This window comes from Astatotilapia calliptera, chromosome 2 (assembly GCF_964374335.1).
Source record: "Astatotilapia calliptera chromosome 2, fAstCal68.1, whole genome shotgun sequence".
In the NCBI taxonomy this organism is placed as follows: domain Eukaryota; kingdom Metazoa; phylum Chordata; class Actinopteri; order Cichliformes; family Cichlidae; genus Astatotilapia; species Astatotilapia calliptera.
This window is the reverse complement of record NC_137423.1, coordinates 27,946,139-27,971,684: the sequence shown is the minus strand read 5'-3', so window position 1 is coordinate 27,971,684 and position 25,546 is coordinate 27,946,139. Positions and strand designations below refer to the sequence as shown.

The 25,546-nt window shown below is 41.2% G+C and overlaps 2 protein-coding genes across 2 annotated transcripts; one reads left to right on the top strand and one right to left on the bottom strand.

Moving 5' to 3' along the window:
• Positions 1–50: 50 nt before the first annotated feature.
• Positions 51–16,234, bottom strand: atp7a (ATPase copper transporting alpha). Its single transcript, XM_026191371.2, has 23 exons — positions 15,923–16,234; positions 14,529–14,657; positions 12,896–13,400; positions 10,768–11,550; positions 10,433–10,645; positions 10,177–10,340; positions 9,844–10,005; positions 9,657–9,733; positions 7,448–7,670; positions 7,053–7,286; positions 6,845–6,936; positions 6,403–6,530; positions 5,366–5,520; positions 5,141–5,275; positions 4,866–5,060; positions 3,728–3,910; positions 3,418–3,631; positions 3,180–3,326; positions 2,956–3,098; positions 2,562–2,765; positions 2,131–2,248; positions 1,922–2,024; positions 51–1,823 (listed from the first exon to the last, which is right to left on the bottom strand). The coding sequence occupies exons 2-23, from the start codon at positions 14,646–14,648 to the stop codon at positions 1,547–1,549; spliced, it is 4,575 nt and encodes a 1,524-aa protein (XP_026047156.1). The 5' UTR covers positions 14,649–14,657; positions 15,923–16,234; the 3' UTR covers positions 51–1,546.
• Positions 16,235–18,449: 2,215 nt separating this feature from the next.
• fbxl3l (F-box and leucine-rich repeat protein 3, like) lies at positions 18,450–25,277 on the top strand. The gene is made up of 5 exons (XM_026191365.2): positions 18,450–19,137; positions 20,473–20,833; positions 21,105–21,227; positions 21,436–21,607; positions 22,204–25,277. Exons 2-5 carry the CDS (start codon positions 20,492–20,494, stop codon positions 22,845–22,847), a joined length of 1,281 nt encoding a protein of 426 aa, XP_026047150.2. The 5' UTR covers positions 18,450–19,137; positions 20,473–20,491; the 3' UTR covers positions 22,848–25,277.
• The last annotated feature ends 269 nt before the right edge of the window (positions 25,278–25,546 follow it).

Genomic DNA, 25,546 nt, shown 5'->3' with positions numbered 1-25,546 from the left:
CGTTGTTGATCCACAGTGCCATCTAGTGGCTTAAAGCAAAAACAGCAATGTGATGTTACGAAAGCATTTTTATTCTAAAAGGCACACAATGTTCAGAAGAACGCGCAAACATGGACACAGATATCTGAGGCCTTATGGACACTTGAAAAAGGCATTGCACAAAAACAGCATTCTGGCAGAACTGACCAGACCAGAGTGCATCATGGGGAAGTGGCAGGACGTGCTGATGTACTTCTCATCAGGAGGAAAAGCAAGAGAGAAATAATTCGGAAACCAAAATAGCTCAACTGTTTTCTAATGATTCACAACAGCAGTGGCTGTTCAGCATCCTCCTCAAATCTGGTGGGATCTAAATAGTACTGAACTATTACTATTATTCTAGCGTTTGCTTCTCAGTAACTTGTTTGGCGGACTGCTGGGACACAGCTGTGTTTACTCTGTTCGTGCTGAGTCTCTTTGATCAAGTGCAACAGCATCAATCCTATTAAAAAGGAAAGAAAAAAAGCTGAGAAAGTGACAGCCTTGCATTAACGACAGTAACACAACCTTGCTTACTGCAGACACAAGGATGGACACGACGGCATTTAGAGTTCAGCCATTTCAAAACACAAGCCTAATTGCAACAACTCAAAGACATCCAAGAACATCATAATCCATGTAACAACTTCTGCTTCACTGCAACAGCAAACAATCTTCACATACATTGACAGATGACTGACTACAGCTGGAGCGAGTTGACGCATGCTGAAACTAGAGCTTAAATCGACCTTCAGCAGACCTCTGCTCACACTTTGTGAAGATCAAGTCCAAGATAACCTCTGAATGCTGCTATCTTTGGAATGTGTTGGAATTGCCGGGTGGCACTTCAACTGGCACTTTAGGTAACACTGACATTCACATCTCACTCCTTAGTTTTGCTTAACAATCCCTTTTGCAGCTTGTTATAAAGTTTTTATGCATAACTTTTCTAAGCAATCACACATTTTTTGGGAACGTCAAAATCATAATTTACATTTGGATTCAAGAACTTCATGTTTTACATTGATGTAGTGAAAAAAAAAAAAGATAAATAATAGTATAAATAGTTTGGAATATAATTATACAACACTTTTCCATTTAGGGAGATTAACTAAAATAAAACTCTACTCTGTCCACTCTTAGGAAGGGCACCACTGTTTAAATGTCTTTGGATAGATGTTCAAGATTGTAAAGTTGCAACGATGATCACAGCTCTGCTTCCTGGATGTGGCACCTGCTTCATGGCTCTGAAGAAGCTGACACGGGAGAGTTGTGGATTGTAGTGTCAATGAGTTTGTCTAAGAGTGTCCCCAAGAGCGTAACCTCAACAAAACCCATCTCATCATAGTCTGAAGAGTGTGATCAGTGGGTTGGGCTAAAAGAAAACAAGGGAAAGCTTTCTTCACGTAAACAGTGCTGGCCTGAGGGCACCTACAGCAGATGGAAGGGCCATTATTCAATGTAACCCTTTTGACTTAGCATGGCCCAGCCTGGAATAAACGCACTTTCTATTGTAAGCTCCTCAGATTCAACACAAGTCATCCTCGTGGCTCGCAGCGTCCCCGACCAGCAGCGAGTGTTTGTCGGGGTCACCGAGCACGAAGCTGTTGACTGAATGCTTGTCAGAGCGCAGCGAGTTGATTGAGGCTCGACTGTAGTTGACGATGCGGTCTAGCAGACTAAGTTTGGGGGACGGGCGACGCATCTCGCCCATGCCGATGTGGACGCTGACGTCAGACAGGCTGCCCTGCCGCCTGCTGGTACCCAGTCTGGCCTCCAGCTTCTCTGCAGTGGGTTTAGTGTAACTACATAAAGATGAAGGGGATAAAATGGACAGAAGTTTTTATGAATTAACACAAAATACACACAAAATACTTCAACAAAACCCCAAATATTTCATTACCATTTAAGTAGAAGCGAGGACAAAACCACAGAGACTGATGACAACGCCATGGCAGCAGAGCCCATCCACGGCTGTAACACCAGGCCGATGGGAAGGAACACCCCTGTAAATAGATGAGGTTCGTATTTCCACAGAGCTCAAAGTGATTTCACTATGATACTAAAAAAGTGGATGACCTCACTCTGCATTCAGCCCACCAAAGAACCTACCAGCAGCAATAGGAATTCCAACCAGGTTGTAGATAAGAGCGAAGACAAAGTTGATCCTGATCCTCTTGACGGTCTTTTTAGAGAGGTCAATACTGCCGACCACATCCAGCAGGTCATTCTGAAGACAAGAGAACAACACTGGGTAAATGAGCAGGGCGTTAATAGCAATTTGTGGCAAAAAGGGGAAAAAGTTGAAATGCTTTAAGTAAAATCCTCTCAGCACAAAGCTTTAAAAAACAAACAAAAAAACTAAACAGATCAACTGTTTTTATTTCAGTCTACAAGGTTTTTTATGTTAGACTTTTGTTTCTCAAGTTGGAGAGTCACCGGTGACCTGTTGTGTTGTCTGCATGCGATTCACATCATCCTAAATATCATCTGTGCCGCTTTCATGTTACAAAACAGACACCTTTGTCGGATCAGATTCTCACCCTGATCAGCACCACATCTGCGGCCTCTATGGCCACATCTGTCCCGGTTCCTATGGCGATGCCCACGTCAGCCATGGCCAGAGCGGGCGAGTCGTTGACGCCGTCACCCACCATGGCGACCCTCTTTCCCGCCTGCTGCAGCTGTTCCACTTTGGCCACCTTGTGGGAGGGCAGCACCTCAGCGAACACTTTCCTGATGCCGACCTGGTGGACAAAAAGCAGAATGATGAGCTCAGAAATCAAACACGTGTTGGGTTTCCAGCTTAATATGACATTAAAGCAGAAAAGCAAAAAAATCGAAGCCATCATCTCTGTTACAACTTCACCATCTAGTAACAAAAGTCTAATGATAGCATCAGTATTAATCAGCTCTTCATTCGTCTGCTTTGCTTACCTGAGCAGCAATAGCCCGAGCTGTCTTGCTGTTGTCTCCAGTCATCAGCACAACTTCCAGACCCATGTTGGTCAGCGTGTGGACCGCCAACTCAGCCTCTGGTTTCACTGTGTCTGCTATGGCTATCATTGCACACAGCAGGTCTATGCACAGAAAAAAAGGTTTTTAAGTTTCAAGCAGTCAGAAAGTGAGAGAAAAGAGTCAATTTTAACATTGCTACTCACCGTCTACGGCCACCAGAACAGCAGTGCGTCCTCTGCGCTCGTGCTCGATCATGGCTTCGTCGATTTCAGGTGTGACTTGCAGGCAGTTCCTCCTCATCCACTCCCTGTTCCCAATCAGGACTACATAGGTGGCTGTCTGAAGCAGGCCTGCAAACAACAGCAAGAAGGCATAAAAGCAAGTGAAACACAACTTTACAGCAACTGTAATCGTGCAGTAGGAATGCACTTCCAAACATACTTTGCGGCTGTGGGTCCATGATGAGTGGATGGGAGCTGGTGCATGTCCGGCTGTCGCTGATCTGGACTAGGACACTGTTGCGCTGGTTGTTGTCCTCGCTGTCACTGTCCAACTGCTTCAGCAGACTCTCTGTGTTGCTCACCTGACATCGGATGCCACAGCCCGGCACCGCCTGAAAGTCCACGCACGTGCCAAGAGACTCTGTGCCAAGCTCCTGCACGCAAATAACAATGGATCAACATCTTCCACATATACATACTGTAGATTATCATTCATCTCACCGTGGGGTCAAATCTGATGAAAGGCAAACCTGTTTGCAGTATTTGGTAATAGCGGCTCCGAGCGGGTGTTCACTGTTGTTCTCAGCTGTGGCTACAATGGCCAGCAGGCGGGAGCGAGGCATCTTATTCCCCTCCACCGCGATCTTTACTTGAACAACCTTTGGGGCCCCGTATGTAATGGTGCCGGTCTTGTCAAACACCACAGACTGAACCTGCATATGAAAGATAATATTATAAGTTATTTACTTTGTGACCCCAGAAATGATAACTAAATATAAAAGACGTTTATCACCTCCAGCATCGAGAATTTAATTATTTATTCATGTGTCTCATCTTTAACAGTCTTTAAGATTTTTTTAAAATATTTTTTAACGATTAAAGCAGGAGATGGGAATTTCTTTTCAGAATAACAGCTCTCAAGCAAATTAAAGAATGTGGAAAAATTATTACAATTCATGAAACAGAGAACTCTCAGAGAACTCTGACCTTGATCATGCGGTCACTGAGATTGTAAACTGAGATTTTTAGCAGATACACCTATGGCATGAATTTAAAACTCCTCATTCGAGTTATCGCATTCACAGACATAACAGGGTGATGATAATACCCTGATAACCTCCTGAAAACTGGGGGGGGGAATCTTCCCATTGAACATTTTTTGTTTGACATGTTTTTTGTGATTTCCTTCCTCTTTGAAGCTAAAAGAGGCCACTCAAACACATGACATATCAGTGGAAAAACCCAGGATGTCCTCTATTTAGTACATCAGGACTTAGTAGGGTAGCTCAAATAAGTCAAAAGATATAGACCAACAACAAAATGTCCATTACAGAAGACATAAATGAATAGGCTGGTTTTCAGGAGGATCATACTTGAGAGGTGAAAATAACCCACTAAAACAAAAATACAGTAAATGCACTTGTGAGGTCTAAAAACCTCATTTTAGATGATGGCAATAAATCACTATGCATGTCACGTAATCGAATAAGTGCATACATGTGGCACTACATCGATAAATCAAATTTAATGCATTCAGTCTCACCCATCTGATATCTGCCTGCATTTATATAATTATAATTTTATTCAATGTGTTAAAACTAACAGATGCTTTCTCATATATAACCGCCTGGCTAACACAGAGGTGTCAGAAAATCATCATTAACACACCTTATGCGCCATCTCAAGTGGCTCTCCCCCCTTTATCAGGATGCCATTTTGGGCTCCGACCCCTGTGCCCACCATGACAGCTGTCGGGGTTGCCAAGCCAAGGGAACAGGGACAGGCGATGCATAACACGGTTATGGAGGCCTGGAAGGCGAAGCGAACCACAGCCTCAGTCCTGGAAATGGATTTGTCGTAACCCTGCGTGAAGGAAATGGTGTTAGCTTTTTTCCAATTCACAAAAATGACATAAAACTGAAGTAAAAGGGAAAAGAACTCACAGGAAAGTACATCTCCACCAGAGAGAAGTTCAAAAAGCCAATGATGATCCACGCGATCAGGGTAAGCACAGATATGCCAACAATGAAGGGTACAAAGTAGCCACTAATTTTATCCGCATACTGCTGGATGGGAGCCTAAAAACACAAAGTAAAGACATAAACACTTGTACAGCGTTACTCTCAAAGCTGGTATATACAGTGCACAGGCCAAACCATGTAATTCACCTTTGAAGTCTGAGCCTCCTCCACTAGTTTGACAATCTGAGACAGCGTAGTGTCCATGCCAACATGTGTAGCACTGACGAGCAGAGAGCCGTTCTGGTTAATGGAGCCTGCAATCACCGAGCTCCCGGGCTTCTTCGTCACTGGCATGGCCTCACCTGGAGTCATAAAGCAATAGCTGGTCAAAAAGCTGCAGTACAGGTAAGAAAAAAAATAAACAAAACACACCCACTAATATTTGGTTTGGTTCCCATAGCAAGTTGCACTCCAACCAGATGCTTTTGGCCTTCTGGAGAAAGGTTTTAAGGTCGGACAAGACAAAGACTGAGCTATTTGACCACCTTGACAAGAGTTATGTTTGGAGGAGAAAAGATAAGGCTTTCGCATCTAAGAACACTGTCAAGCATGGTGATGGTAGCATCGTGCTCTGGGCTGTTTGTTGTCAGTGGATGCCATGTAACAATAATAAAATAACAATAAAGGAATTCTTCACCTTCCCCTGAAATCAACAGCCAGAAACACACAACAAAACTGCTTCTGGAATGAATGAAGCAGGCTAACATTAAGCTTCTGAAATTGTTTTTTCTCAAAGTCTCAACTTCAACCCTATTAGAATTTTTTGCATTACGCTTAAAAGTCAGGTCTGTGCCAAGAAACAAACTAATTTAAATGAACTCTACCAATTCTGCCAAGAGAGGTCAAATGCCCAGGAAGAATTATGTCAAGGTTGTTGATGGCTACCAAAGGCACCTGGTGAGGTGCAACTGGCTGAAAGAACTAAATATTAATTCTAGATTAGAGAAAATCCAAAATAAATCTAAACTTATGAACCAAATTCTTGTCTTTTTAAAGTAATAAAAGATGTATCCTGTACAATCATTCCACCCTAGAAAAATAAGATTTCAAAGAAATGATTAAAAGCCCCAAATGACCATGAGATTCATGCCCACGATGAGCATAAGTGACCTATTAACACTTTTTATAGACATCCAGCACCAGTCCATGCATAGATACAGGTCCTACAATTAATGACGACCAACCTGTGATGAGGGACTCATCGGCCATGGAATGTCCTTCAATGACCCTCCCATCGACTGGAAACTTTCCCCCAGGAACGACTTTGACTATATCACCCCTCTGAACCAGCTCCACATCCACCTGCTCCTCACTGCAACACACAAACATAAAATAATGTCAAATACTAAAAACAAATTCATTTTTGACACTGAAAAAAATAGTAAGATTATTAATAATAATAATAATGATACTAGACTGTTTAGGAAAGGCTGTTAGAAGACACACAAGGTCAAAATTGTCAATTAAATCTGACACTAACTCTGGAAACTCCCCTGCTGTTTTTTTATACACCCTTTGTTATGCTGTTGTCTATTTCAACAGGTACTCTAACTGCAAACATTTCATTATGTTGTCATTTCAAACCAAGTCAACATGTGAAAGGTGAGGGTAGAGAACCAGGAGTACCTGAGAACTGAATTATCACTGCCGAGAGTGACGACTGTGGCCTCAGTGGCTTGTAAAGACATCAGTTTGGACAAAGCCTCAGAAGTCTTGCTCTGGAAGACGGCACATAAAACAATTTGACTTTTTATACATGTGTGTCGATTTGCAGACTTTTCAAAAAAGTAAAGTTACTTGAAATGTCACAGATATTAATAAATATGAGCTAAACCTTGGCTATCTGTTCCAGCCAGCGTCCCAGAGAGATGAAGACAAAGAGCATAGGCGGTGTGTCGAAGAACGTGATGGGATTGACTTTTGCCTTCTCCGCTATGGCCACAATTAGGACAACGCATGAGTAGGTGAAGGCTATGGAAGTGGCCAGAACAATTAGCACATCCATGTTCGCAGACTTGTGTTTCACGGCTTTCCAGGCTTGAACGTAGAAGTAGCGACCTCCAATAAACTAAGGAGAGAGAAAACAAACAAACAAAACAGACATCATTAATATGACTCCACGACTTTTCTCTCCTGAGGGCAAAAATTAATACTACTATTACTACGACTACTACTACTAAAAGTTCCCTATCATGTTTCCTGGGAGTGAAGTTAATCCCTGTGATTTACCTGTACAGGCACACAAAACAGGAAGGAGAGGAGGTTCATGATGGAGAGGCCTGGGAGCAGCTGTCTCTCCAGAAACATGGTGGAGTGGTAGCGGTTGCGGTCCTCTGCCGTATTGTTGTGATGATGTGAAACTGTCATCTGGTGGTCCATAATAATCATGTAGATCATCATACCCATCACAGGCACACAGAAAACCAAGCTCACAAGGAAAGACTTCCTCCACCTTAGCAAGGGAAGATAATATTCACTTAGTAACAGGTTTTTTTTAAACGACAAAGCAAACATATGCTGACTTTAATAATCATAACAAAAAGAACCAAGACACAACTCTCTCACAGCCAGTATGACTAAACAAAACTACATTCATACACATTTGGAGCAATATTTTGTGGGGCGATATTATAATGATATTTATTAAATAAATATAAATGCTCTGGGAATACTACAAACAACAGGGCTAATCTCATGCACCAAAACCCTGAGATAATGTTAATCGAGCCAACTTACATTAAATCATCTCAACTCAAAAACCGTTAAACACTGGTAACATTTAGCTTGACAAAGCAACCTCCTAATTCACACCAAGCTAATGGCTCAGCCACACAAGTTAAATAAAATAAAATAGAATAGAATAGAAAGGGTTGCTCAGAGCTTGAAGGTCTTACACACTCACAATGACTTTAGATCGAAAGTTGGGTGAACAGGTCGCCTGGTCACAGTCTGACTTGAACTGACTGGAATCACTCAGAGAGATTGTTGAAGGTTTGACAATAACTGCAGTCTAATTTATAAATGCAGACAGATGCCAACATGCTGCCATCAGTCTGATTATGTTCCTATAGTACAGGAAGGCCACTGAGTATCAATGTCAGTTAAATTTCTGCTGAATGTGTAAATATTTCTATCTTTAGTGCAACACGTGTGATTTTCAACCACTTATCACACTTCACAGATAGCATGTTATTGCCAGCTTGACCCCATACAAATGCAGAATGATATCAGCCTGCAGTTGAATGGGGTCTGATATAAGACTGATACCAGACTGACCCGGTCTTATGACGCCACTTATGCCTGGCTTTCAAGCCAGTGTTGTACGGTTAACAGTCTATTTGGAGGAAAACCTAAATAAATAAATGAAGTGAGATAACATTATTTTAGATAAAACAGATAATAAAGTTTACCTCTGCTGATGAAAGAACAGGTGACAAATCGCAATAATTGTTACTGCAATACTCAGCATATTTCAAAATGTTAAAAAGTGCAATAATATGAAATAGTAAATGAAGTAGTATGATAACATCGTATCATGAGGTGTCTGGTGATTCCCACCTCTCCTGAAATATTTGATCTCTGACAGCATTTTTGGATGCTTGTAGAAACCACAGGTTTGCAGGTCTTATTAGTAGTATTATTTTTTAAACAGCTTTTTATAAAATGGCACATGATATTATTTAAAATAGTGCAAATCAAGTAAATGGCTTCAAAAACATAAAAAAATTTGAATAAAGAAAAATGACAGTTATATGCTCCACGTACGACACATTGTACCGTATCCTCAATTTTGCCCCCCAATTTTCAAATGAATGCATGTGCAGCTGAGTGTAAGGTCAGTGTTACAGCTTCTGCTCCCATGGGCATGCGAGAGGTCGCTTGGATCTGAAGGACGTAAATAAGAGAGGGACTAAAAACAGGGCTCTGTCCCATGACCTGCAGCAAGACACGACACTACAATGCTTAATTACGCATGCACCCTCCAAGTGGACTTGGCCTTCGTGGCCTTGCATATGAAATGTTTTCCCTCAGCTGAGAGTGCTTTTTAGAGCTGAATATGAAAATAACCTCCTCTGAAGCATATTACATGTGCAGCTTAACTTAGCTCGATTACCTTATTGGGTACAAAGAGAGCTACATTTGTGACACTGACAACTAGCTTCACGCTCAACATACCTCACTAACTGATTACTTTCAATCCCTAGTATCACTCTCTGATAAGTTTACATTTTACTGCCTATAATGGCCTAAGCACTTCACTCTACAAAAAGATTTTTCTTAGGAAAGTCAGATAAACGATCAAGCCAACATTCAGATGAACAAAAAGGAAAAAGAAAAAGAGTTTGAACACCAGACTCATGTCCCAACACAGTATGGTAACATACATAACTACACAAACAACAGGTTTTTAAATTGACAAACACCAAATGCTGCTTACTGTCGTATCTCTTTGCTGTGGTCCAGGTGGCTGGCAGTGCGGTCCCTCTTTACCAAAGACGCTTCAAACCCTAGATTCTACAGAAAACAAACTCCTGATGAGGCCTTTAAAGACTTTTATCCAGACCAATGAATTAGTAAAAGTATAACTGAACACATGCATAAATAAACAGAGGAAGGCATAATACCTCAATCAGCTTGATGATGTCTCGTGGTCCAATAACTTCAGAGTCGAATTTAATGTGTGCTTTGTTGGTTGCCAAGGCAACAGAGGCATAGATAATCCCCTTTTCTTTCGTGAGGTTGGATTCAATTTTGTGAACACAAGAAGCGCACGTCATTCCCCTGACCTGAAAGAAGGTGAAGAGGAGCAGACAAGCAGATGAAGAGGTAGAAAATAATGAGAATATGAGGGGAGGAATGCACCTCATCTAGTGAATCCTTATTGAGAAATGTTTGTTTATGGTTTTGCATGCATGCATTAAAGAACATAAAGTCAATGCAGCCTCACAGTGACTCACCACTAATTCAACGTTTCCACCTGAACCTTCATAGTTCTCCATAACAGAGGCGGTGAAGCCCAGCTCCTTCACGCACTCTGCTACCTTCATAGGATCGGTGACTTCAGGGTTATAACGGACCTCTGCTTTACTCGCCATTAGTGCCACCAGAACAGAGTAGATACCTGCACAACATTACAGATTTTCTCTTTATTTCCTAAGGAAAGCCAAAAAATTATCCTATCAAAAAAAACAAACCCAAAAAACTTTAACACACCAGGTTCATTCTTGAGATTTCGCTCAATGTTTGACACACAGGAAGCACAGGTCATCCCGCCGATCTGGATGTAGCATTTAGAGTTGGTTTCTCCACTAAGTCCCTGTGGGGTTTCTTTGTGGTGGTCACTGTCCACCTCTTTACCTTTGACAGGTGCTATACTTGAAGACTTCGATGAAAGAGGATGTGGCGCAGGCAGCAGAGAGTTGGTCTCTGTTTACAAGAAGATTTCTTCATTAATGATGCTAATTTTGCTCACTAGCCTCTAAAAATAAAACTGCTCTGGGCCTGAAACCATGTGGGTAATTAAATGCCAACATAATCGGTCCTCTTACCAGGCAGAAAGGCATCAAAGCCCATGTCCTCTATGGCCTCCCTCAACTCCTCTGGTGTGGTCAGCAGAGGGTCGTACTCAAAGATCCCCTGGTGATCAGTCAGAGAGACCTCGGCTGACATGACCCCTTTCTTTTGGGAGATCATGCCTTCAATGGACTGAACACAGGAGTTGCATGTCATGCCCTCAATGTGGATATTCACCACAGATCCCAGTGGCTGATTAAAACAAGGCTGCAAGACAGCAGGTTTAGCCTGGTTTGCTCCTGTAGGCCATGATGATGACGGTGGTAAAGTGCGAGCAGGTGATGTGGACACAGGACTGAGGGGACCGGAGGAGTCCCACGGTTGAGTCTTAAAGTTTCCTGGAGGCAGTGCTTCAATTGCCTGCTGCAGCTGAGTCACTGTGACCGTTTGGGGGTCATAGCAGATGGAGGCCTTCTCATTCTCCAAAGACACCTCCACAGAAGACACACCAGGCAGCACTGAGATATTGTCCTGAATGTTGACCACACAGGAACGGCAATGCATGCCTTTGACCCTAAGCGCGACGAGCGTGGTGTCTATGAAGATTTCAGTCTCCTCCGAAGTCTCAGATGGCGACGAAATTGTTTGTTTTTGAGAATCAACAAAGCGCTCCATTTCACTGGGGGACAGCTGCAGGGGGCGGGGCTTAGACTTCACAAAGGCCTTGAATCCAACCACAGTAATTTGATCAATGATGGTTTGGACAGTGAGGAGGTAAGGCAGGTAGACGAGTGTAGCTTCCTGAGACTCTAAAACAACTGTGGAAGAGATGGAAACAGGAAAGTTAAAACAGAAGCACAAAGCAAATAAAAACAAATGAAATTCTTTGACAAGAAGCGGAAGCCACTGTGTGTGAAACAAGGACAAAGATGTTGGCAGAGAATCAGACACACGAGATACAATCGATGTGAGATCATTTTGATGGTCCAGCTTAAAGCTTCAGGAGACAAAGCCTTTACTTCACTCTGAAGGCCGTTACACACTGAACATGTTGCATAAAAACAACACAAAATTCCAGATCTGAACTTGGCCTACATACAAACCAAACACATATTTTTTGTGGAGCATTCGTCCTCAAAAAAAAACAAACAAAAAAACAAAAAAAAACCACTGACTGTGACAAAAAAAAAAAAAAAAAAAAAGTTCATCCTGATGTTTCTGAAACAAGAAAAGAAGGAAACAGATTCTGGGTTCATCAAATTCTCACAAGAAAGCAGCAGCAAGGACAATTTTACGCTTTGATCTAGAAGTTAAAACTGTATCACGCTCGCTTTCGTACATATTTCAGGATGTCAGTGGGGCACTTTGAGCTCTTTTATCAGAAATGGGACCACGCTTGAAGAGGGAGAGATAATTTCATTTCAGAGAGACGATTATGAGCCGGAGCAGTGTTTAGCCATGATGGCACTTGTTGCCAAATATACTGATCTGATTGGTCAGATCTGTTTATTTGGATCCAAAACATCAGAAAGTTAAACTACACATCCTGTATGAACGACTGCAAAAAGAATAGGTGAGCCCAAAAGATATTTTTAGCTCACAAAATATTTGAATGATTTTACATGTCCGGAGTTGTCTTATGCCAAAAACCCAGGGTTAATAAGTATGAACACCATGCAAAAAAACAAAAGAATCCTCTTCAATACTGAGCTTCAGGGCAACAAACTACAACAGTTAAAAACTGACTTCGAAAAATTTCAAATACGCATAACTTTTTCTGTTCTTTTTATAAAGGAAAATAAATGTCATCATTACTATAAAACTTCCCTTTTTGCGTCAGTTTGAAACAAATTTGACAGAGCAAACAGTACACTGACAGGCTGTGCAAACAACCACATTGAACGCAGGGATCATGCTGCACTCAACCACCATAATCCTGTCTACAAGTCATTCTTTCCAACCAGACGGGATTTCATGAGTCATAATTATATCGTACTAAACAATCTCTACTTGCTGAACCTAAAGACAGCCTCGCTGATCCACAATGACATGACACCTGAGATGTAGGACGTGCAATTCAGCAGTCGCGCTACAACATCTCTTCCAGCTCAGGCTGTAAAGTTATATATGACTGCAAGTTTGCAAATGGGTCGAGTACATCACCTTTGATCTTTTGAATCCCTTTGAGTTTACCAATCTTTCCTTCAATAGTGGTAATACAGGAGTGACAGGTCATTCCTTCAATGCGCAGCTTAAGGATGGCCGCTCCACCTCGCGTGGTCTGAGATGGAGAGGAGGTGGGGTCTTTTTGCAAAGGGCTGCTCGGTGTGGAGATGTCCGGCGGTGTTACGCTGGCCACCGCCTCACTAAGCTGCTGCGTGGACGTCAGGGAGGGAACAAAGGTGACGGTGAGGCCCGTCTGTGGCAGGTTCTCTCTGACATCCAGCACTCCCTGAATTTGTGATAGTTTCTTCAATGCTTCCTGTTGGGCTGTGGGTGTCATGCCCGAGGTGGAGACCAACTGGATATCAGTAGGGACTGGTGTGGCTTTGCTGGAAGCTGGCAAACTTGATTCAAAGCCCATGTCCTCAATGGCCTCTGACAGAGACTCTGGGCTCTGATGGCTGGGGTCAAATATGACAGTTGCATTCTTGCCCTCTAAAGACACCTACAAAAGTGGAGTTGAAAGAGAAAATGTAAAATGGAGTCAACAAAATTGGAATAAATGCTAAGCTTAACCTTAATATGCAATATAGCTACATTTAAGATGTGGCTTCTATTTTATTCAAGCAACAATCAGATTTACCTCCAGTAATACTCTTAAGCACTTAATGTCGGTTCAGAGTTAATTCCGATACTATGAAAGGGATATTTTTGGTCTTGTGTAGCTATACAGATTCCTTAGATTTTATTATCACCTAACGCTTTTACTGTCTTGTCTCAGAACTAAACCTTTATTAAAACAAACAAACAAAAAAAAGAAATGCATGACTTTAGCAAGCTCACAGCATGTGCTGTCAGCATGATCCCCTCAGCTCTCACTTTAGCAAGAAAGAAACATGTGACACATTGAAGGCATCGCCTGACTTGGCCGTAAGTTAACCAGCAAGTGAGTGAGTAAGTGTGGCTGCCTGCAGGGTTAACCTTTACTCTCAGAATAAAGGGGAAACACTAATCCGACAATGACTGTTCTACTAAGAACATAAAATAAATCTATTTACTCTTCGCAGATCATGTCTGTATAGATTAATGTAAAATAATCCAGGACCTAAACTGTCTTAAGACACAAATGACATTTTCTGTGGATACACACAGAATTTATTGAGCTGATGTCACAGTCCCGCAAAGGGCAGAGCGCTATCTGGAACACACTATTACATTATCGTCTCATTTACCCTCAGCCTCGGGGGTAAACACACAATAAACAAAACAGCAGGCCTCAACTATTGCAATTAAACCCTCTCTCATGGCTACATTGATGCTACTTGGTTCTTAATCAGATGAGCGAGTCCCGAGGGGGTAAGATTAGGGTATCAATCAGGCCTTTAGTTAATATACTTTTTTTCTTTATGAGATCTAATACATGGTTTTAAAATACTTGACCACTGTTACAACATCTAGTTATTTCAGATCCTGTAGTTAAACAGTAAGTATCACGAGGGAAGTATTGAGTCAGCAAAATGTTATTATCAGTTCCTCAACAAAGACTGCTGCATGACATTTAAACTAAAAATTAATTAAAACAAAATTCAAACCCACTAACCACCACAAACAGCTCTAAAGAGCCCACGTTTACCTTTATATGCATCACTCCAGGAAGAGACCCAATGCGCTGCTCTATGGACTGGACACAAGAGCCGCAGGTCATACCCTCCACTCCAAGAGAAACTGAACACAGGCTGCGTTTATGTGTCATGACTGTTTCCTAAAAGAACACAAGAAAGACAATGGTTTTCCCACCAAGTCTTTGCTTTGAGGAAAAAGATCACGAAAGCTGAGTAGAGAAAGACGGGTAGTTCTTCTCGAAATGACAGTTATGTTAATGAATGGGGCAAACACAAACACGCATGCAAAACTAAACATACACGATGCCTTATATTACCAATAAAGTGTTTAATTTTAAATCGAGACATCCGTCAGGGTTATCTTTGCTTTACTAAAATAAAAAAGGCTTAACATCAGATATAAAAATTGCTCAGCTTAAAGTTTGCCTGTTTTTAAAAATGTGTCATCAGGGTGAATCTCCATTTTTATTTCTATAGCAAGGTTTGAAACTGTCAGAAAAAGACAGTAGGGTGATGTTATTCCATGTGCACAGCTGGTCTGCAGCTTTACAAAAACTAAACGAATTTTGTGACATGCAATTGGTGCTTCCAATTCTGGTACATTTACTAGACAAAAAGTGGAAACAAAACAAAGCTTTGTTTGTACAAGACGAGAATTGTTCCTGTACTTCCTTCCTGGCATGGACTAATCAGGTTGTCCAAACATTGCCGTTCGAAGCTGAAGCTTGAAACATGATCCCAGTTTCATTTGGCTTACAATAACGTTCGTTTCGTTGATGGGCTGGAAACATATCTAAAGTTCAAGTTTTGGTGGATAAATAATGTTTAACTTAAGTATAATCTCTGTTATCCCCTCCTGGGCTTTGAGTGAATACTGTCACACCTACAGACGATCACTTACGGATCTGCCGCATAAACAGCACTCTTGGCTGTAGCTATAGCCGTTTAAAATCCCATGAAACGGATGAGGTCGGATCCTCAGGTCGGATCCGTTGAATGACATAAAGGGACTCGTATGACACTAGAGAGAAAGACCCGGGCCACGTTTAGAAAAAGCGAGACACCGATGAACTAATCTAGATAAACATTAGGTTAACACAGAAGAGGTAATTTAGTGAATGTTTTAATAGTTTTTAGAAAAAGGTCAGTTATATAAAAAACGCATCGGCTACAATGGAACGTAAAGTATTTGTAAAGCTGGTTTGGTGACTTTGTCAGCCGTACGAAAAAGCTACTGATCCCTTTTGTGAGCAGTATTTGTAACAGAAAGTATCACCTCCACGGAGATAAAAATACCAAAAATATTACCTAATGTCTTTTTAGGATTATATAGGAAGCAATTCCGTCTCTTACTAGTTGCAATGCGGCCAACGTGACACCACAGAAATATCTGAGAAAAACTTACCGTCTCAGTTCACAGCGTGAAGCAAACTGTTAGCCACAGGCTAGTACTCCGACTGTCAGAGCAAGCTAACTAGCTGGTATCTACTCTTCATCCTACGTTACAGTCAACAAAGCGGACACGTCGCTGCATCGTGAGGACTGCTAGAAATAATCGACAGTGCTGGATTGAGAGTTTTCTTCCTCTGTTATCACAGAACTCTGCTATGTGTAGCTGATTTTGTTGCGTCTCCTCATGCTGACGTGACGAGCGGCTGCATTCCTGTTTGTCCAGGGATAGAGGCGGAGCTAGGAGAGTTACGGCAACGTAAAAGGGTGTAGTTTTTCCCTGTACTTTGCCTACAAGGCTGTGGCGTTCTCTAAAAGTAACCATTTTTTATATAAATCGCGGTTAAGTGTTGTTAGATTAGATGTCATGCAAAGAAGTTACTAGTAAGTTAACGGGTTCGCTTTAGTGGACTCGAATTATCAGTCGACAGTTTAGTTTACGAGCCTTGAAGACGAAACTCAGGGTATAAACAAAGAGCACTAACAGAAGAGAATTTATTTGTCCCATATTATTTATCCCATTTTTTTCACTGCAGTCGAAATAATAATAATAATAATAAATTTTAAGATGTATTCATGCTTTTTCTATGTTGCATTTTGCTTCTCATCTACCTACAGATATTAAGGTTGTTATAGGCAACAAAAATAAACACGAGACTGAATGTAAAAAATTAAGACTTAAACTATGGAACCTTGATTCCTTCACTGAAAAAAATAAGTAAATAAAGTAAACAATAAAATAATATTCAGGCAGCACTGAGTCAAAATGTCAAATTGTTATGTCTTTTTGGGTTTTTACCCCAAAACTTCAGGTTAGGTTTTTCAAAATGTCGAGTTACTCACTCTGACTTGTGAATAAGTTGAAATCTTAAGTTATTTAGTTGAAACTTTGAGTTACAAACTTGCTGAATTATGGCTTACAAAACAAACAAACAAAACATCAGTGACATAAAGCCTTGCAACCATAAAACTTTACTGTTAGTCTTTGTCAGTTTGGGCAATTTCAGTGTCAACGTTTAATTGTCAGTGTTGTGTTCAGTTTTTCAGACCTAAATGAAAAGCTGCAGATCTTGTCTTTTCCCTAATTACTGCCAGACTTGTTGAATCAATGAACAATTAAATAGAACCTGTGTGACAGAGTGAAGGAGGATAACAGAAAAAGCAACACATTGTGCAACAATCTAAAGAAACTGCTGAAAAACAAAATAACTGACATCTAAATGATCCCCGAGACTTTTGGGAAAACATTCTGTGGCAAAAAGTTGAACTTCTGGAAAAGTTTACTAATACTCTACTAATAATTTCTCATCAAAAGATTGGACTTTTGACATCAGGCACTTTGTGACACTGACTGCGAAAGATTCTTTGTAAATAAACCTCTTAGTTAAGACCCCAGGCTGCACTAGAGTCTGTGCCCAAGGTTTTCTATGTCAGTTTTCTACAAATTGTTCTTGTGCCTTTCCATTTCAAAATAATTTTGGAAATGCCCTGCACAATGTAGTCCCCAGAGTAATAAACATGACCATCTCTTCTTGTCTGCTCCTCCCTCTCTTGCTATTCCACTCTGCAAACTCAGTATCCAGACATGCAATAGGCCTAAAACACTGGGGTTGCCAAAAGCCCAAAGTTCTGTAAGGTACTGAGAAATAGCAGCCAAAGTCAGAGGACCAAACTGATTTACAACTTGATTAGGATTAACAGGTTAAAATAACAACAAAACCATGCCAGTATTTTTAAGAGCAGACTGACACCATATGACAGTATCTGTTAGGTTAAGGCTGTGTGCAGGCAGGAATAGGACCCAAGGTGCAGACTCCGGAGACAGACGTGAACTCAAAAAAGGCTTTAATTTAATACTCAAAATATAACATAACTGAAATAACTCAAAACAAACTTAAACTAGAGAAATGACAGAACACACAGCTAGGAAACCGATAGATCGCAACACAGACCCAGAGAAACACTGGGCTTAAATACACAGAGGGAGCAATCAGGGAATGGGTAACAGGAGGGAAACACAGCTGGGGCAAATCAGGCCTAACGAGACAAGAGGAAGCAAAACCAGACACATTAACATCAGACATGGACTTTCAAAGTAAAACAGGACACACATAACACAGACTGAACAAAGACACAGACTCATATGCAGGCACTACAAAGGGAACAGAGACGTGGGAACAGGGCAGACACAAACACTGACTGAACACGGGGATATAGGAACTTAGGATACACATAGACGCGAACTAGACAAGGGGATGCAGGTGATAGGGGAGACATAAGCCATAAGACGGAACTCAAAGAAACCAAAAACTAGAAAGTATAAATAATAACATAAACTCAAACACCCTGGGTCAACGACCCAGGCATCCTAACAGTATCCAGATGTAAACATCCGGTTTGTTTGATGTTTTTCACCTTGAGTTTGTAAACCCACACGTGATTGCTATTTTTTTAATGAGTTTAGATAAATGTAAACGTTTTTATCAGGTATAGTTGTTTTGCCATCTGCTTTAGATGTGCCAGTTTGTGAAGCAGCAAGATTCATAACACTAAGAAACCACCTGACGTCGTTTTCTAACTTTTCTTCACCGCTGACGGCCGCGGTTAATAAACTGCTTTAATCGGCACAGGTTCGATAATCAAGGGTTTATAAAGTGTGTTCCTGTGTGGGGTTTTAATGAGCATGTCCACAAGATCACTCTCTCCGTCACACAAACACACGCACGCACGCACACTTTGACACACTGACCTAGTTTCTGTGTGCAAGCGTGCACACACTATCTTGTGCCCTCTGCTCATGAGGACAACAACACTCATTGAGTGACCACATAAATTAGAATTAGTATAAACAGTCCTTTCCGACTTCCTGAAATGTGAAAATAGATGTCCTCTGCTCACGCAGAACTGTTAATCTGTTTTTCTGCGCGCAAGATGGTGGTGGGAGATGCAGATCCATGTTTTCCTCAGCTCACGTGTACCGGCTGCTCGGCAGCGCCCGTCAAGCTGTCGCTAAAGTGAAGAGAGCTTATTATGGGAGCTGCTCCTGCTGTCCTATATCAACAGCAGCCAGCATTTCTGCAGTCATCTCCAGCCATGGCTCCAAGTGGACGCTGTCATCTCAGCTGGCAGAGCACGAAACCCTGCGGAAGGCGTCGTTTTTAAGCCGTTCGGGTAAGTAACTCTGAGCTTTATTGATAATTTGGACTGTGAGTAAAAGATCGATTGCGGAATTGGAGGAGGCTGGAGGAGAAGGGCTGTGTTACGATTCGGTCAGCTTTGCTGCAGACTCATAAATGCTCATAGGACACCTGCATTTATGCATTTTAAAGTTTCTGTTCAGCTTTTTTTAAGCATGTGCAACATGCAATAATATGCAACGACGGTAACAACAACAGCAACACAATACAATGCAAGGAAAGCAATAGTAGTGGTAATAACAGAGGGACAATACTATAAATGGTTTTAAAACAGATTAGTATATTTCATAGTTAGTGAAACGCGAACACCATTAGCTGATACTTTATTTAAAAGACCTTCGTACATATTCTGGAGCCAGTATTGACTCTTGAATAAAAACAACATCAGCTCACAGACAGATTTTTACAGTGCATCTCTGTAGGGTTAGTTTTTAGACACTTTTAGCTTTTAGACTGGTCGCTGTTGCATTAAATTATGTCGGTGCTTATAGTGTCTAAGATTGTTTCTTCAAGTGTGGTGGTGGTAAAGGACAAAGAGTTCCGTTTTAATATCAAGTGCTATATATATATTACGTACCTTATATTTGTGTTATACAGTGCTCATATGTCCTTTGACATAGTTGGTACTTCATAAATCTAGTTCTGACAGCATTTATTTGTTTGAGTTTGGCTGTCATGTAACGCAGATAACATAGAGAGTTATATGTTAGAGAACTCTGTGCTTTTAGTGGATAAATATAAAGTTCTTTGTTCTTTTTTTAAATTATACTAAACAGAAAAAATGTCATTTGCAAATACTGATTGTGTGAAAAAAAAGAGAAAATTCTCATTGGATCCAGACACATTTAAAACTCTCTGATTTATCAGCACGTTGGTAGCTCCATAGTTACACATTTGCCCAGCAAGCACAAGAACCCTGAACTCTGAAAGAAACCTGAGACTAGAAAAACACTCAAATTGGGGCTTTGACAGAAAGACAATCACGTGTAAAAATGTGGTGACTCCCTGTGAATAATGGAGCAGCCAAACGCAGCTTCTTTATTATATCAGGGCTTTAAAAACATACAATTATAAAAGAAAATAATTAATGAAGCATTTCAGGAAGCTATAATTAAGTGGGTAAATAGTGTTAAAGCAGATAATTATAGAATTGGAGATGTTTGTCCCTAAACACAAAACCTGTTCAGTGCTACCAGCATAAACTGAGTTCACACTGTACTGCAATTCATGGCTTGTGTAATCCCAGCACAGTAAAATCTTAACCCTGCACTGCCCTTTTAAACACACCTTTGATTTTATGACACCACAGTGGGCTGATTTGCTTCAGAATGAAGCGAGGAAGGACAGGTCTGAAATCACAGTGCCAGATTTTCCCCTCCCTCGGAGAGCGGGCTAAGAGACCGAAGTGGATGACTCCAGCACAAGACTGGGGAAACCTGCCCCATCACGTCGTCCTGCAGATCTTCCAGCATCTGTCCCTGGTCGACCGGGCCAGGGCATCATCCGTGTGCCGGTGCTGGAATGACGTCTTTCACACCCCTGACCTGTGGAGGAAGTTTGAGTTTGAGCTCAATCAGCCAGCCACGTCCTACTTACGCTCCACTCACCCTGACCTCATTCAGCAGATCATCAAGAAGCATGCCCAACACCTGCAGTATGTTAGCTTCAAAGTAAGAGCCTCCCCTGCCGTCTCTCATTTCCTCTCACCTGTTTCACCTGCTGTGGCCTCTTTCTCTTCTTCCATTTTCACAACACACTGTCTTATAAACAATACCTGCCCTCCTTAATCTGAACTGCTGCAGAATTGAGCATCACATGTCAGCAGTCTTGGCATCGACGTGCTTAATTATCTCAAGTGATTCTTACACCTCAGTCTTTCATCAATTATTTTAATGTCTCTTTCCTCCTCTCCAAAATGTTGAATCACTGCTGGTAAATCAGGTGGACAGCTGCACCGAATCTGCAGAGGCAGCTTGTGACATTCTCTCTCAGCTAGTGAACTGCACCATCAAGACCCTGGGGCTGATTTCTACAGCACGGCCCAGCTTCATGGATGTATCTCAAGTAAGAAATGGCCTGTTTATATTTGATTTTTTTTTTAACACACATAATATATGCTGGTATTTCAAGTCATCATGAAGATTGTATTCACCTCTTCCCCTGGTGCATTATTATTTTTTGCACTTCCTGTAAAAAGATTTGCACAGTTTTCTACATCAGCAATAACAGATAATGAATCCTGGTTTGATGAACATCGTTGGTATCTCCTCAGGCCCATTTTGTGTCTGCCCTGACGGTGGTGTTCGTAAACTCCAAGTCATTATCCTCCATCAGGATCGATGACACCCCAGTGGATGATCCGTCCCTGAAGGTGCTGGTTGCCAACAACAGTGACACCCTTAAGTTGCTGAAGATGAGCAGCTGTCCTCATGTCTCCCCAGCTGGTTAGTACACCTGCAGTATTTTTGCTTCAAAGTGGGCACTGTGAATACTCATCAGCAAGATGCTCAATTTTGCTTTTCTTGGAACTGAGGTACTTCAGCATGGAACTGATTGCCAAAAAGAAAATTAAATTCACAGACTGTTTATGAAGGTGAACATAAGCAACATGATGTCACCTGTCAGCTTATGGACTCCCATTATGAAGCCTTTAAACTATATGACAGGGGAGTTGTGCTGACCCTAAACCCAAGCACACTATAGGCCAGTTGGGTAGTAACCTGACAGTCACAAGGTGGCCCCACCGTGAAATCGTACCGTACCACCATAAAATCATCAGGAAAGTGTTTATTGTGGCCATAAAGCAAGTGAGAAGTAACGTTATCTTCTTATAGATTTCTTTACAGTTGACCCCTGCTGCCCAAGAAAGAATGCAGCTTTAAGGACAAACCTTTAATACCCAGAAGCTATGAACACCTTTTAGTATACAGTCTGTGATTAAGGGTACAACCGTGCCTCAGCTAACATACTCATATTTAAAAGGTATATACATTCTCAAAGGCTCTAAAACATTAAGACACTCTTCTCTCTTTTTCATAAGGTATCTTGTGTGTGGCAGACCAGTGTCATGGCCTCAGGGAGCTGGCGTTGAACTACCATCTCTTAAGTGATGAGCTTCTTCTTGCCCTGTCTTCTGAAAAACACGTTCACTTGGAACACCTGCGCATTGACGTGGTGAGTGAAAACCCCGGCCAAACACATTTTCACTCCATCAAGAGGAGCAGCTGGGAGGCTTTGATCCGCCACTCGCCGAAGGTCAACATAGTCATGTATTTCTACTTGTATGAGGAGGAGTTTGAGCCCTTTTTCTGCGAGGAGACCCCCGTCACCCACCTGTACTTTGGCCGAGCTGTTAGTAAAATGATGCTAGGCCGCATTGGACTGAACTGCCCTCGGCTGGTGGAGCTGGTTGTGTGCGCCAATGGCATTGAGCCCCTAGATGAGGAGCTAATCCGCATCGCAGAGCGCTGCAAGAGCTTGACAGCGATCGGGCTAGGCGAGTGTGAGGTGACCTGCAGTGGCTTTGTGGAGTTTGTGAAGATGTGCGGGGGCAGGCTGACACAGCTGTCAATCATGGAGGAGGTACTGATCCCAGACAGCAGCTATAACATAGAGCAGATCCACAGTGAGGTGTCGAAGCACCTCGGGCGGATGTGGTTTCCTGATATGATGCCCACCTGGTAGGCTGACATGAAGCCAGAGCTATCAATGATGGCATTAAACTATGGTTACAGTTTACAATTTTAATAGACATAACATTTAGAAAAGGAAAAACGAAAAATCCATTTCAAGATGGCCCCTGACTGGAAAGCCCTGCTTGGAGAAAGACTTTGGGCCAGAGAAGCACAGGCATACACGTTTGGCTTTGTGTAAGATTGGAACCCTGCTTTCCCAGGTGAAAATCCACTGCCAGCGCACCACCATCACCCTATCTCTATCATGTGAAAATTATTTGATTTCTTATGTTCTTGCACATTTGTCACACTTACATGTTTCAGATCATCAAACGAATCTTAATGTCATACAAAGAGTCAGAATGAATACAAAATGCAGTTTTTAAATAACAATTAAATTTATTAAGGGAACAAAAGCAATCCAAATCTACCTGATCCTGTGGGAAAGAGTAACTGACCCCTAAACCTAATAAGGGGTTGTGCCACTCTTGGCAACAAGAGCTGCAATCAAGTGTTTGTGATAATTTGCAATGATTTTTGCCCACTCTTCATTGCAGAAGAAGAGTTGAAAACAATTAAGGTCATGGCGAAGTATCTCAATCTAACTTCATACTTTCACTTGGCTTCTCCCAAACATTCACTTTGTTTGTTTTTCGGGGGTGGGGTGGGGGGTTGTTTTTTTGAGCCATTCAGAGGTGGACCTGCTGATGTGTTTCAAATCATTACCGTGCTGCGTAACCCAAGTTTGATTGAGCTTCAGTCCATGAAATGATGACCAGAAATTCTCCTTCAGGATCTTCTGGTAGAGAGCAGAATTTATGGTTCCATTAATTACAGCAGGTCATCCAGGTCCTAAAGCAGATAGTTTGATTGCAGTTCTTGCTACCAACAGTGGCACAACCACTTATCAGGTTTAGGGGGAATTTGTCTTTCAAACACGTGCCAGGTAGATTTGGGTACCTCTTTTCTCTCTCTCAGTAAGTCATTGTTCAAAAAAACTGCAAAATGTACTTACTTCAGTTTTCTGTGTCTAATATTAAAATTTGTTTGGTGATCTGAAATATGTAAGCATGAGAAATAAGCTGGGAAAAAAATTAGGAAAGGTGAAAACATTTCTTCACGGCGCGTCTTGGCCCGCTCACTATGGGTAATTTCTGTAGCTGTTGTGTACCATCAATGAATTTTATGTAAGAATAATACACTTCTCTGAAAATAGTTCATGCATAAAAACGTTTGATTGCTTTCTGTCTGTCACTAAATGTTGTAATGAAACATGTTGGTTGCAGTTGAATGATGGGCTACATTTTTAACCATGGTGTATAAAAGAGCGTGACGCTGCCATCTGCTGGTCGTTGGTAGGGAAAAATCCCCCAAACATAATTCACAAGTTCTTTACGTTTCTAAATCTTTCTGAAAATCTTAAAATTAATGAAATAATTAACCAGTTAATTTAAAACTCTTCCTCAAGTTACAGATTTTTCTGAATTTAACCACATTTGCATGCATTCAGGTGAGGACACTAACCACAGTGATACTGGTTCATTGCAGAAAGGACAGGAGTTTCCTGTTGAGCCGGAGCAAGTCACACCTCCATGGAAAACACAATGGGTCTCTTTTGTCTGTTGGCCTGTTTTACTTTGCCGTCTTTTCATTTAGTTGACAGGTGTTAAAAATCAGGTAATAGCAGGTATTTGATTAAAGGCTTTGAACAGAAATGAATATGCAGAACTCAGATTAGGTGATGTGGTGACGTGTTCAGTTTATGTTCTTTTCTTTTTTTCCTTTTTTAAAAAACAAAACAAAAACATGTGCACTTAAAAAAAAGATTTGCTGTCCTCATAAACACGAAGCAATAATTTTGAGGCAAAGGCAGTTGAAATCAATCAAATCAAAGATTTATTTATTAAAATAAGTGATCATTAAGCGAAATATGTTTGGTATAAAATGTACTACCAGATTCCTTTAAATGTAACATTACATGGAAAATTAACATGTAATCAAATTACTTAAAGTCAGCACTTTGGGCGTGATTTGTTTTTTGAGTGTTACATTTAGTTATTTATTTATTTTTATTATTGTCCTGTGGGATTTAACATGTAGTTAGTTGGTTCTTTGCTTGTAAGGGAGTACCAACTTAAAACTGAAGTATTTGTATCAAATGTGATTACGACGATAGTTTTGTGCAAAAGGTACAAATGAACCATTACAGGCCCACGATGTGCAATGACACGCTGTCCAACATACAGCTGTAAATATCTGTTTTGTATTTGTTTACTTTGCGTGGATGTAGTTAGTAGAAGAAGAATTGCTGTATAAATTTATATCACTTATTGTTAGTGGTTTTTGTGTATGTGCAGCATTGATGTCAGCTTCATTGAAACTGCTTTTTATTCTACACAGGCTGTATTTAAATACTAATAAAAAAAACATGTTTACATAACTTTAATGTTGCATGATCTCCTAAACAGTGAAGCCTGATCCAAGCTGACTTTGTCCCGTTTGACCTTTCTGCAGCACTTCGTTTTCAGCTCTAGAGGGCAGCAAAGATCTAACCGGAGGGGGGGGGGGGAATGGGACGTTATATAAGCAGAGCTGCTACTGTATAATGGGGTATACCAATGATACCTCAGCCTTTTTTTACAAGTGGATTTGCTTGTGCACACTCGATTTCCATTTTAAAAAAAGCAGCAGTCTTTGTAGCTCAGAAGT

Coding starts and splice junctions, on each gene's coding strand:
- atp7a (XM_026191371.2), bottom strand. CDS start 14,648: ATGACACATAAACGCAGCCTGTGTTCAGTTTCTCTTGGAGTGGAGGGT. Junction 13,401..14,528: donor CTGGAGTGATGCATATAAAG/GTAAACGTGGGC, acceptor CCACTTTTGTAG/GTGTCTTTAGAGGGCAAGAA. Junction 9,734..9,843: donor ACATCATCAAGCTGATTGAG/GTATTATGCCTT, acceptor TGTTTTCTGTAG/AATCTAGGGTTTGAAGCGTC.
- fbxl3l (XM_026191365.2), top strand. CDS start 20,492: ATGAAGCGAGGAAGGACAGGTCTGAAATCACAGTGCCAGATTTTCCCC. Junction 20,834..21,104: donor TGCAGTATGTTAGCTTCAAA/GTAAGAGCCTCC, acceptor CTGGTAAATCAG/GTGGACAGCTGCACCGAATC. Junction 21,228..21,435: donor GCTTCATGGATGTATCTCAA/GTAAGAAATGGC, acceptor GTATCTCCTCAG/GCCCATTTTGTGTCTGCCCT.